Consider the following 12,664-nt stretch of genomic DNA (forward strand, 5'->3'; position numbering starts at 1 on the left):
TCCCGCCTGGATCCTCAATAACATCCTGCTGTCTGAGGACATGTAAGAGGGGGCGGAGGGTGAGGGGGGGGCAGGTTAGACTGACCCTTCACCACCACATCACATGCATGCAGCACAGGACAGAGCAGAGACGGTTATTCCGGCCCTGGGCTAATGACAGCCGTATGAGACAAACAGACAGGAAGCTGTCCCCTGTCATCTCTGTATTTTAAGAGCGTCCTTATTATTGCTTTTGTATTCCTCACCCTATGCTATTATTATTATTATCATCGCGCCGTGACAGTAGATGTTGGCTGAGCTTTTGCAGTCGCACATCTGTTACTGCTGAGATTTCACTGTTCCCATAAAGTAAAACTCCAGTTTGATGTTTAGTGAGTGGTGACGTTCAATGCCGGGCAGTTTGTGGTAGTCATTACCAACCGCTGTGTCAAATGTTAGGCTAGGACTTTCAACTTTATTGATATGGTAGTTGTCATTAAGACTGACTCATAATGAGTTTAATTTAACGTGACTTTAATGTAACATGTTCACTACACTATTACAACAGTATTACCAAAGGGAAAATACAGTATTATTACCACTTTATTACATAGTTATTACCACTCTATTGTCATATAAGGTGTTAAGCTTGTTTCATTGTAAATAATGCTACATGTTTTTCATATTTTAACACTTTATTCCACTGATCAAGTATATATACGTATATATATATATATGTGTGTATATATATATATATATATATATATATATAATTTTAAAGGGTTCTTTCCCAATGAAGAGTAAATTTAAAACAATAACGATGCTGCTGCGTTTGTTTAATTCACATTCTATTGTAGAGTTGGAGTAAATTTGACCTGTTTTTTTGAAATGTATTTTATTTTATTTCCAGGTCTTTGACTCCTATAAGTTGTCATAATTTTTTTTTTTTTTTATAAGTTGTCAAAATTGACAGAAACACAGTGAAGAGCAGTGTAGGGCTTTTATTTTCTTAGGTCTACTTTTTGTCAGATTTATTTATTTTATTTTTTTTAAATCCCAACTTCCTGTGTCCACTTATCCACTGTCTAATGGTCAAATAACTCATTTATATGTGGATATCAGTTTTAAAAAAGTGGATTTTTTTAAGGAAATAGCATATAATAGCTACTTTTATGTTTTCAAATAGGCTTAATTAATAAAGTTCTAACAATAATAAATAAACCGTCACTCATCAAGTGTCTGCTTGCTCAGACTAGACCCAGAATGGTGTGAGAGTCTGCACAATAGATCGAGCAGTGGAGTTATTTTAAAATCACCTGCGCTGGATTATTATTTGAATAAGATGGCAACATGTCATTGTTCCTCATCCAAATATGATTGCACAAGACGTGTGAACATGCGTCAGCCCCGTTGGAATCGCTCCTGCGATTTCCTGTGAAAACGAGGCGACGGATCGACTCACAAAATTGTTTCATCTCGACCTTGGTTAAACTGGTTTGCCCTGTGTCGTGATGTTAGATCTCTCATTGATGGACGCGATAAGCAGCTTCCTTTCAGTTTTATTATTCCGTCGGATTGAGGAGAAGAAAACAGGAACACCTCTCCGCTCTCACTCACTCACAAACAGGCAGGTCTTCACACGAGCGACTCTGTGGAGTGGAGCCCTGGAGATTTATGAATGACTTAACCTTGTAGTAACCCCCATGTGGTGAAACACAGCAGGTGGTCATCCTTCTTTGTCCGCAGCGACAGAGACAGGTGCTTCCGACTGCGCGGGGACGGATCACTGTTGACTCTGGACAATGGGGGAAAAACGGGGAGGAGGAGGAGGAGGAGGTCGAATTCGTGTCCATCTCCATGTCTAACACACACACACCCACACACTCTCTAAGAGCAGAAAATGTCCATATTTCAATGCAAGCACAAACACGCTTCTTCAAACTGTCAGTGTTTCTTCTGTGAGTTAGGGAAGCAGAGGTGTCGGGACAATCGCTCCGTGACCCATATCTGAGTCTGCCATAGGTAAACAGGAAGAGATCCCCTTTGCATAGACGGGTATTCCTGACTCCAGTGCAAGGAAGACGAGAAGAATGGAATTGCGGGGGGAGGAGAGGGCTGAGATTGTCCTTTGACCCAAAACATCCACCTACAAACTTTTCCACTACTAAATAATCTGTTGGTGCTTTTCCACGATACAGGTCCAGCATGGTTTTCCATCACTGTAGTACCTCCTCAGCGTAGGTGGAGTCATCATAGCACGGCTGCACGAATGTGAGAATGAAGTCAAAATCTTTCGAGAATAAAGTCGTAATCTCTTATGAGAATAAAGTCGTAATCTCTTATGAGAATAAAGTTGTAATCGTATGTGAATTAAGTCATAATCTCATGAGAATAAAGTCGTAATCTTTCAAGAATAAAGTTGCAATCTTTCAAGACTGAAGTTGTAATCTTTTGAGAATAAAGTCGTAATATTATGAGAATAAAGTCGTAATCATTGAGCATAAAATCGTAATCTTATGAGATTAAAGTCGTAGTCTCTTATAAGAATAAAGTTGTCATCTTTCGAGGAAAAAGTCGTAATCTTTCAAGAATAAAGTTGCAATCTTTCAAGATTGAAGTCGTAATCTTTCAAGAATAAAGTTGTAATCATTGAGAATAAAATCATAATCTTATGAGAATAAAATCATAATCTTATGAGAATAAAATCAAAAACTTTGAGAATAACATCCTAATATTATGAGAATAAAGTTGTAATCTTTCAAGAACAAAGTCGCAAACTTTCAAGAATGAAGTTGTAATCTTTTGAGAATAAAAACGGAATATTATGAGAAGAAAATCGTAATCTTTGAGAACAGTCATAATCTTTTAAGAATAAAGTCGTAATCTTTGAGAATAAAGTCATAATCTTTCTAGAATAAAGTCGTAATATTATGAGAATAAAGTCGGAATCTTTGAGAAGAAAATCGTCATCTTATGAGAAGAAAATCGGAATCTTTGAGAACAAAGTCGTAATCTTTTGAGAATAGTCGTAATCTTTCAAGAATAAAGTCGTAATCTTATGAGAATAAAATCAGAATCTACGAGAATAAAATTGTAATAAAATCCACATACAAACTTTTCCACTACTAATAGTCTGTTGGTGCTTTTCCATCACTATAGTACCTCCTCAGCGTGGGAGTCATCATATCACGACTGCATGAAACACAAACTAGTGACTTGTAAAGCAGTTTTTTTTTCCGTTGTACTGAATCATTAGAATGAGCTAATTTAAAAGATTAAATCAGCACTTCCTGTGTGACTGCAGCACAGACTCCGTCACTGAACTTCAACGGAAGGGTGATCGCCGGTTTTAGCAGGTGCTGTCGCTAAATACGCCAGACTCCTCTGCTAAATATTGAGATTGTAGACATGTCCTTGCTAAATGTTGTAGATTAACGCAGGTTTTCAGGATTTTTACGTCTTTTTAACGGATCTACAGTTCGCCGTTGTTCGGTTTGATTCCAGGTCTGATGACGTCACATATAGCGGTATTTACCGGGTAGTACCAGGTAAAAACACTCATAGGGTAAAACACAAGAATTATCAGAAGGTCACAGGTTCAAATCCTGGTTCTCTTCATGTAAAGTTTTCATTTCAGACATGCACCAGAGTTAATTAGAGACTCAAAAGTGACTGTAGGTGTGAAGGATTGTTTTTTTGTCTGTATGTTGCCCCCCCCCCCGTGATGGATTTTTGTTGACCTGTCCAGGTTGTACACCACCTTATGCCCTGTTTGTCAAATGTGATGACTTCCAGCTCCCCCGTCAATGCAACCTTTAACAGTGTTGGAAGAATGAAAGAATGGAAGAAAAAAAAACACATGCAAATCATTTCTTGTTTTTCCTCCTCCTGCACCCGCTCGTGTCTTTCTCCACTTTCACTGTGCACGAGAGCGTGCCACCGGTTAAGAGCCTCCCCCCCTCCACCGCTCCACCCCATCCGTCGTGCTTCTTCTTAAACCGTGGCGTGACAGCTCTTACAACACTGAATTTGAAAGTAACAACGCGCCGGCATCTCCTGGAAAAGACATCTGACTGTCTGATCGGCCGTGGCATCCAAACAATGCGTTTCCTTTTCAGCAGAAACAGACGGCTGCTGTGTAATTAAACCTGTCCCAAGGCTCTTATCTGCATAGCTGGAGAATGACACGTAAAGCCACTATGTGGCATCAACCGGAGACAAATACAACACACACATATAACAAGGCCACGTTTGCTCTGTATAGACTCATTTAAACCTCATACATCAAGTCCAGTTGCTCTGTTTTAGAGATAATTGATATTTATGAAAGTATTTTCAAAAGTAATCACTCACTTCACGAGATCAACTCATTTCCTCAAGGGTCAAATTGTTGCCACTGTGTGCTTAACGTCGCGCTATCAGTCATTGTGTAAGAGCAGGTGCCAGTGATAATGATAGCCCAGTCAGGACTGATTGATTGAGGCTGACATCGGCAACTTTTGGGCTTTAACTTTTCATTATGATGCTAAAAACCCATCCATCGCATAGCGTTTTGACACCATGTGCTCTCACGTGGAGTCATGCATGCATTTGTAATAATATAATAAAATATGAAATGTATGCGTACATGTTTTTCTCTCCTCGTGGGGACCAAACAAATGTACATCTTCGTGGGGACACATGCTTAAAGGGCTTTTTAGGGAATATGTTTAGGTTAAGGTTAGGGTAAGGCGTTTAGTTGTGATGGTTAAGGTTGGGTTAAGGGGCTAGAGAATGCATTTATGTCTATGAGGTTTCCTCTCTGAGATGGAAAAACAAGTTTGTGTGTGTGTTTGTGTGAGTTACTTGAACTTCTTTCAGCCACACAACATCACAGCTGCTCCAGCACCCCCTGCTGGAACAATGGATCTTTGAATTTGAATTTTTCTAATTGGAATTTAGAATGAACAAATTGATTCTTACATTTAGTTGTTTATTTATCATTAATAACTATTTTTGTACAACTACTACTATTACTATCACTAATAGTAATAATAATAATAATCATCATCATAACATTGTTATTTTTATTTTTTTTTATTAATTAATGATGTACTTTTATATGTTTTATTTAAAGCTGCATCAATTAAAAGTCTTTACAGCATTATCTGCATGTATATAAATTGATGAAACCATTTATCGATTTCTAATTTAAACTTTAATAGTGACGATCAGCCCTGTTAAGTTAAATCCATTATTTTAAGAGCATAAACAGTATTTTTCCACGTCATTTACCTTTAGGCCTTTGTTCAACCTGTGCTGTGCTGCTCTCGTTTGTGGTCAACAGGGGGCGCTGTGTGAAATTGTGGCCACTCGGTGTTCCCTCCCCTTCCCACAGCGCCGCTCGTTGACCGTGTGGAAGCAGCAGCTCATCCGGCTCTGGCTGAAAGCTCCGGCTCCTGGAGTTTGATGTTTTGCGGCATCAACAGAGTCCTCTCAAAATCACTACTTCTCGCCGTGAGGCAGCGTTTTGTTTTTCGAAAACCCAGAGAACTGTCTTCCAGAATGTCCTTTCAGTACCTACAGGCTTTCCGCGACGAGGCGGTTGTAAGTAAACGCAGCAGCCTAGCATGCTAATAAGCCGGGATGCTTAATCATCACGCTTTTGCCATTCATTGAAACGAGCGGCTGCTTTGTTAGCACGCTAGTTAGCTTAGCCGGGGCTTTCAGCCCGACACTGACAGTGTTGACAAACGCATGAGTCTTTGCCAGTTCTCTGTCACTCATTTGTAAATAACATATTAAACACAGACGTTAACATTTTTGCTTTGCTGCTGTTTTTTTGATGTACATGAATGTTGTATCGCCGCAGCATAAGAATATCCTGTTTCTGAACCAGACGCCCAACATGTTCACATTCTAACATCTGTCATATCACTCTTAATGTTTCACAGGTGGATGATTATCATGGCGGTAAAGTACCAGATCCATACAGCTGGCTGGAGGACCCTGACAGTGAAAAGACTCAGGTACATCTGACCCAATTGACTATAGTTGCAGTTGTAGGGTTTGACCTGAAGCTGAAATGTTGTCATGACTAAGCACTGTCAATAATAGGCATGGGACGATTTTTGAATGTTTACATCACGATTATCCTGACAACAACAATTGATATTAGCGATATTATTATGATAACTGAAAAACTGTGTTTTATTGTAATATATTTTAGATGTTTAACTACTTTGTGCCTACATCTAAGTCAGGCTAGGGATGTGCTTTTATTGTGTAATTGCTTATGTTATTTATTACTGTCATGTTTTATTATTTATTGTACCATGAGAGCATTTATATGCACAGGTTAAGTCCAAGACTAATGTCCCTATGGGACAATGGAGTATATTGAATTGAATTAAATAGGTGCAGCCTTCTGTCTGCACTTATGGTGGTCAGAGACATTGCAGATAGAATATATACAGTATATAGTGAAAAGTAATTTAGTAAGATCATAGATGATGAATTAATGAATAATAAGTCATGATGAAGTCAAAGATGCAACTCTCCATACATCGGTACATTAAGATTTAGATCACAAGCGCGCTGTATGCTGGTGAGTTAGACAGGAGTTTTTAGTCACTCGCATTAAATATTTATATTTTTCTACATTTATGATTAACATGATAATAGAAATTCACCACGACTAACTCATTGTAAGTGTATATCTTATATTGTCGATAGCTAAAGCTTCCTTCTTGTAACTGAAACCTAATGTCTGATTCTATGGCTGCTGTCTTTCGCCAGGCTTTCGTCACCGCTCAGAACCAGCTGACGTTGCCCTTTCTGGAGCACTGCGAGGTGCGTGACTTATTCAAGGAGCGAATGACAGAGCTGTATGATTACCCCAAGTACAGCTGTCCCTTCAAGCGAGGGAGCAGGTGAGGCAACTGCAGACATCTAGCATATCCTGATCTTTTAATCAACAAATTCTACAGTATGATTACAGTTTTACAGTGAACCTCTTTTTCACCTGAATGATTTTTTTCCCCCCTTATGTTTAGGTACTTTCACTTCTACAACACAGGCCTGCAAAACCAGAGTGTGATGTATGTGCAGGAGAGTCTGGATGCTGAGCCAACAGCCTTCTTGGATCCAAACACATTTTCCGACGATGGGACTGTTGCCCTGCGAGGTAGGACTACTGTTTCAAATGCCTTGGTGAATGGAATAAATAAATAGGCACTTACGTCGTTTGATATGCCTAGTTTTGAATCTGTGATGTGGAAAACTACTTGCTGCATGCTATTTATAGCATCCACACACGCACACACACACACACAGCTGAATGTAGAACATTAACTTAGCTTGTTCTCTTTTTTGACGATCTGTTTATATTCCTCTTGTTTAAGGCTATGCATTCTCCGAGGATGGGGAGTACTTAGCGTACGGCACTAGTGCTAGCGGGTCCGACTGGGTGGAGATGCGTTTCCTGCGTGTCGAAGGTGCCGTGCCTCTAGAGGACCGCCTGGAGCGGGTCAAGTTTAGCTGCATGTCCTGGACCCATGATGGGAAGGGACTTTTCTACAACTCGTACCCCGACCAAGAGGGAAAGAGCGATGGTACGTTCCAGATAGCGTCGGCTGCATTGAGGCATTTTTGTCATTTCTAGGGGGTGGTGATGGAACTAAACTGTGTTGTCCTTCAGGAACTGAAACCTCCACCAACCTGCACCAGAAGCTGTACTTCCACGTTCTGGGGACGCCGCAGTCTGAGGATGTGCTGTGTGCCGAGTTTCCTGAACACCCCAAGTGGATGAGTGGAGCTGAGGTACGTCCACAAAGTCATCAACCTATCAAAGAAATAATGTGTTAGTTGGTGTTCAGGTTACGTTTTAGTGATGAAATGTGCACTACAGGTATCAGATGATGGGCGATATGTGCTGCTGTCCATCAGGGAAGGTTGTGATCCAGTCAACAGACTGTGGTACTGTGATCTTGAGACAACTCCTCAGGGTATTACAGGTATGTTATTCATTATAACTTATGGTTAACTTTACTTATTACCCCCTGGTGGCTAACTTTCCTCCATTTTTCAAACTGGAAGACTACTTTAATTTATGCCCAGGATTAAAGTACCCATCTCCTTTTGCTCAGGACTTTTGCCGTGGGTGAAACTCATCGACAACTTTGATGCCGAGTACGAGTACGTGACCAACGAGGACACCGTGTTCACATTCAAGACCAACCTGGATGCTCCGCGTTATCGTCTCATCAACATCGACTTTGCCTCTCCCGCTCAGAGCAACTGGAAGGAGCTCATTCCTCAACATGACAAGGATGTTATTGGTGAGCTGCTGCATCACGCACGTCAACTGTACTAAAAAAACAATTCAGGATTAAGTACACTTTGTTCTGTCATCACAGATTCATCTTTGAACTTTTCCTTTTGCCACGTCTCAACCCAACAGTGTTCGCCACCTGCACGTTCTCCAGCTTCCTGTTTGTCTGTTTCCTCCACGACGTGAAGAATGTGCTGAAAATGTACCGGCTGAGTTCAGGGGAGGAGCTGAGGACCTTCCCTCTGGAAGTCGGCTCTGTGGTGGGCTTCACGGGACGCAAGCGGGACTCTGAGATCTTTTACTATTTCACCTCCTTCCTCTCTCCAGGTATGTATTGATATATATGATAAATGTGTATATATATATACATTTATGTATATACATAAATGCTCCCACTTATTGTTTTTCCCACACATTATATTAGAGTGGGATAGAAATACTCATTGTTGATGATGTTTCTTCCATGCAGCCATCATTTACCATTGTGACTTGACTAAGGAGCCGCTGCAGCCCCACATCTTCAGAGAAGTCACAGTCAAAGGCTTTAATCCCTCAGACTACCAGACCACTCAGGTGACCACAACATTAACTTCTTTTCTTATTTTTCCGACAAACAATTCTAGATTTTTGGTGTGTTTTCACTCGGCGTATGACAGATATTAATGGAGCTGTCGGAAGAACAACTGCTGAGATTGTGCGCTGGACCGAAACAAATCCCTCTCGGTCTGTTGAAGCATGACTGGATGTCGTCGCTTTCAAAAATTATTTTTTTTAACATGATGTTTTGGCTTAATACATCGTTTCACAGTTTGGTTTATTGTTTCAATTCCAACCAAGGACAGGGAAGTGAGTGAGAAATAACATGTGCAACATGTGTGGAAATAACAAGGACAGATGAAGATTCCTGCCTCTGTTTCCACTACTGATTATCTGTCTGTTCTCCCTTTTTTCAGATCTTCTATCCATCCAAGGATGGCACTCAAATCCCCATGTTTATCGTTCACAAGAAGGGCATCAAATTGGACGGCTCCCATCCTGGATTCCTCTACGGCTACGGGGGCTTCAACATCTCTATTACGCCGAGCTACAGTGTCTCCCGCCTCATCTTTGTGCGACACCTCGGGGGAGTGCTTGCTGTCGCCAACATCAGAGGCGGAGGGGAGTATGGGGAGACCTGGCACAAAGGTGAGGGCAAATATTGTCATTTTCATGCAGAATAGGAGTGTAACCAGGAAGAATTAAGTGATGCTGGTACAGTAACTGGCCCTGTGTGTAAGAATTAGTGACATCTAGTGGTGAGACTCCTCCGCTCACTCCCCTGCATACCAGAAATTCTGTTGTTCTTACTTTGTATGTTGTAAAACGCACACTATGGCTGTGTCAGTGTCTGTAAAGCAAGACCTCAGTGATTATTCACTTTTAAAAAACATAATTACTACATAGTGTGTTTATTTTCCACCAATAAACCCTTCTAAATGTTACACACTGGACCTTTTAAAAAAAAAGTTTAGGATGGTTGCTAAATCGTTGCCTCATTCTTTTGTGTGTAAAACATTACACTTACATAAGCCTCCCATTTACTAATTTACTTACTATTTCTTCTTTGTCTAGCCGGTATGCTGGCCAACAAGCAGAACTGCTTTACAGACTTCCAGTGTGCAGCTGAGTATCTCGTCAAGGAGGGATACACCTCTCCTTCCAAACTGACTATAAACGGAGGCTCCAATGGTGGCCTGCTTGTAGGTATGTATGCTTCTGTCTGAGGGTCAACATTAACAGGTGTTATCATCCCCAGCGTCTGACTGTGTCCTCTCTCTCTCTCTTTCTCTCAGCGGCATGTGTAAACCAGCGGCCCGAGCTGTTTGGCTGTGCCGTGGCTCAGGTCGGCGTCATGGACATGCTGAAGTTCCACAAGTTCACCATCGGCCACGCCTGGACCACAGACTTTGGCTGTTCAGAGGACAAAGAGCAGTTTGACTGGCTCATCAAGTAGGTGCCATTATGTGACTCACAGCTTCATTTATTACACGCATAAAAGACTGATTCATTTGGTATATAAATATATATATATATATATATAAATATTAAAGGTGCATTATGTAATAAATCTAAAGCAACTGGCCATAAAATCCTCCTAATATGTCACAGAGACTCAGGAATAATGTTCATATAACAAACTGAACTCACCAACAACAACAGTACAGCCAGAATATTTGCATTAAAAAAAAATATTTTGCAGACTGCAAATCATGTTTATGTTTTGAAATCATGTTTTTGGCATGTGGCGCCACCTACCGCCGTCTACCAGTCATTGCAGTCAGTAGAGTCTCAGCTGCCGAGCAACCCGGGGTTGCCAGTTGCGTCAGAAAACGAAACCTAAAAGACCTCTGTATTTTGAATTTGAATGAAGTAATCGTTTTTGGCCACATTCTTACATATGGCACCTTTAAGGCTCTTATTCAAAAGTGAGGGAAGAATGGAGCTGAGTAGAAAGGCAAAGCTTTAAAATTGCAGGTCGATATTCTGTACATTCCTACCCTCACTTCTAGTCAAGAGCTGGGGTTAGTGACCGAGATTGCGGATACAAGCGGCCGAAATGTGTTTCCTTCGCTTTCCCTTAGCGATAGGGTGAGAGGATTCCCCTAGAAGAGCTGTATGAAGTGGCCAGGGACAGGGAAGTCTGAAGATGAATGGATGGAAATATGAAGCTGATCTTAACCCGCTTTAACTTCTTGCCCTGCAGATACTCACCGCTCCACAACATCCGCATCCCAGAAGGCACCGGGGTCCAGTATCCCGCCGTGCTCCTGCTGACCGGGGACCACGACGACCGCGTGGTTCCCCTCCACTCGCTCAAGTACATCGCCACGCTGCAGCACGTCGTCGGCCGCAGCTCCAAGCAGACGAACCCGCTCTTCATCCTCGTGGACACAAAGTCGGGCCACGGCGCCGGCAAGCCCACCAGCAAGGTCATCCAGGAAGTGGCCGACACGTACGCCTTTATCGCCCGCTGTCTCAACATCTCATGGGTCAAATAACTACAGTTTGGTTTTTTTGGTTTTTGTTTTGTAGTCGTCTTTGGGATACCGTTCACTACAACTGATCACTTTTCATTTTAAACAGCTGCCATCACCATATCCGTAACATCACGAACCTGTTCTTTACTCCATGTTTGTAGTCCTGCTGCAGAAAAAAAAGCGACTACATTATCAGTGATCGGTGTTTCAGTAATCAGCCAATCAGCCGGTACAGTCATGAGGTTTATGTGGCAAATGTTTGTTGGAAGAACCGATTCTCCAGGTGCTGCAACACGATGCATGTTATTTATTTTCCCTTTGTGGAGAGAATGGAAGAGTTGTTTTGCAAGGTTTCTGGCAAAGACAGTACTGCGCGAATGGCGACGCTGTCGGCTGTCAGCTTTGCTGTGGATGTTAGTGCGGGAATGTGCAAAAAAATAAATAAAAAAACACTACATCCGGTGTGTGACTGAATGAGAGCGTGAGTGTTAAACGTCAATCCCCACATTACTTTTCAGATTGATAATGATTTCTACCTCGTGACATGTGCTGGTTGTTTACCTTTTACAAGGGAGCAAAACACAATGTCACAGCTACAATAAACAACTTTTTAAACCGTGATTTATTTCTGTGCAGTTATTTATATATATATATATATATTGTGTTTTTCTGTGTAATTGCAACACAAGTAATATTTTATTTCTAACAGTTTTAAGTTTTTATAAAAAAAAAATATAGGTGCTGTCCCAGAAAACCTTCCCAAAAAGACTGGGGTGTGAGCATGTAGGTGTCCAGTCGTCCAGCAGGGGGCAGTCACTTTGACTGACCAACACGTGCAGCAGAAGCAGTGAGTGATGGTCTGACACTGGGTCTCAAAGGGTTTATTAAACATGTTGTGCATTTAATTTCTCAAATGTCCCACTTTAAAGTTGTTCTAAAGAGATTACTATTAGTTATTATGTCCTCTATTTGACCACTGAGACGAAAATTGATGGCAAATAAATAAATAAATATTGAATGAATGCATGATGCAAGTAGGTTTTTATTTTTAGATATGTCCATTAACAGATTTTACTTGATAACACAGATTTTTTTTTTTTTTTTTTTTTCAAATTCAGGATTTTATTAGTTTATTTTTTTTTAACCATTTGTGTTGGGCCTCCTTACCTCAGTGGGACAAAGCAAAGGATGTCTGACATCACATCAACAACATTTGATTTAATTTAATTTAATATGACAAAAAAACGAGCATTGTTTTTTTGTTTGTTTTTTTTAAGAAGATACAACTTACAACAAAGTATATTTTTAGAGTTAAATAAAAAATAAATCGTTTATAAACCCAAACTCACTCTTCTTT

General features: G+C 40.8%; 1 protein-coding gene across 1 annotated transcript; it reads left to right on the forward strand.

Annotated features, from left to right (window-relative positions):
* Positions 1–5,408: 5,408 nt before the first annotated feature.
* prep (prolyl endopeptidase) lies at positions 5,409–11,870 on the forward strand. Its single transcript, XM_083898232.1, has 14 exons — positions 5,409–5,565; positions 5,913–5,987; positions 6,757–6,890; positions 7,014–7,144; positions 7,362–7,571; positions 7,658–7,779; positions 7,868–7,973; positions 8,106–8,297; positions 8,420–8,617; positions 8,760–8,863; positions 9,244–9,475; positions 9,902–10,033; positions 10,123–10,279; positions 11,034–11,870. Exons 1-14 carry the CDS (start codon positions 5,428–5,430, stop codon positions 11,326–11,328), a joined length of 2,226 nt encoding a protein of 741 aa, XP_083754358.1. The 5' UTR covers positions 5,409–5,427; the 3' UTR covers positions 11,329–11,870.
* Positions 11,871–12,664: the final 794 nt, after the last annotated feature.

This window comes from Microchirus variegatus (assembly GCF_963457635.1).
Source record: "Microchirus variegatus genome assembly, chromosome: 12".
Classification (NCBI taxonomy): domain Eukaryota; kingdom Metazoa; phylum Chordata; class Actinopteri; order Pleuronectiformes; family Soleidae; genus Microchirus; species Microchirus variegatus.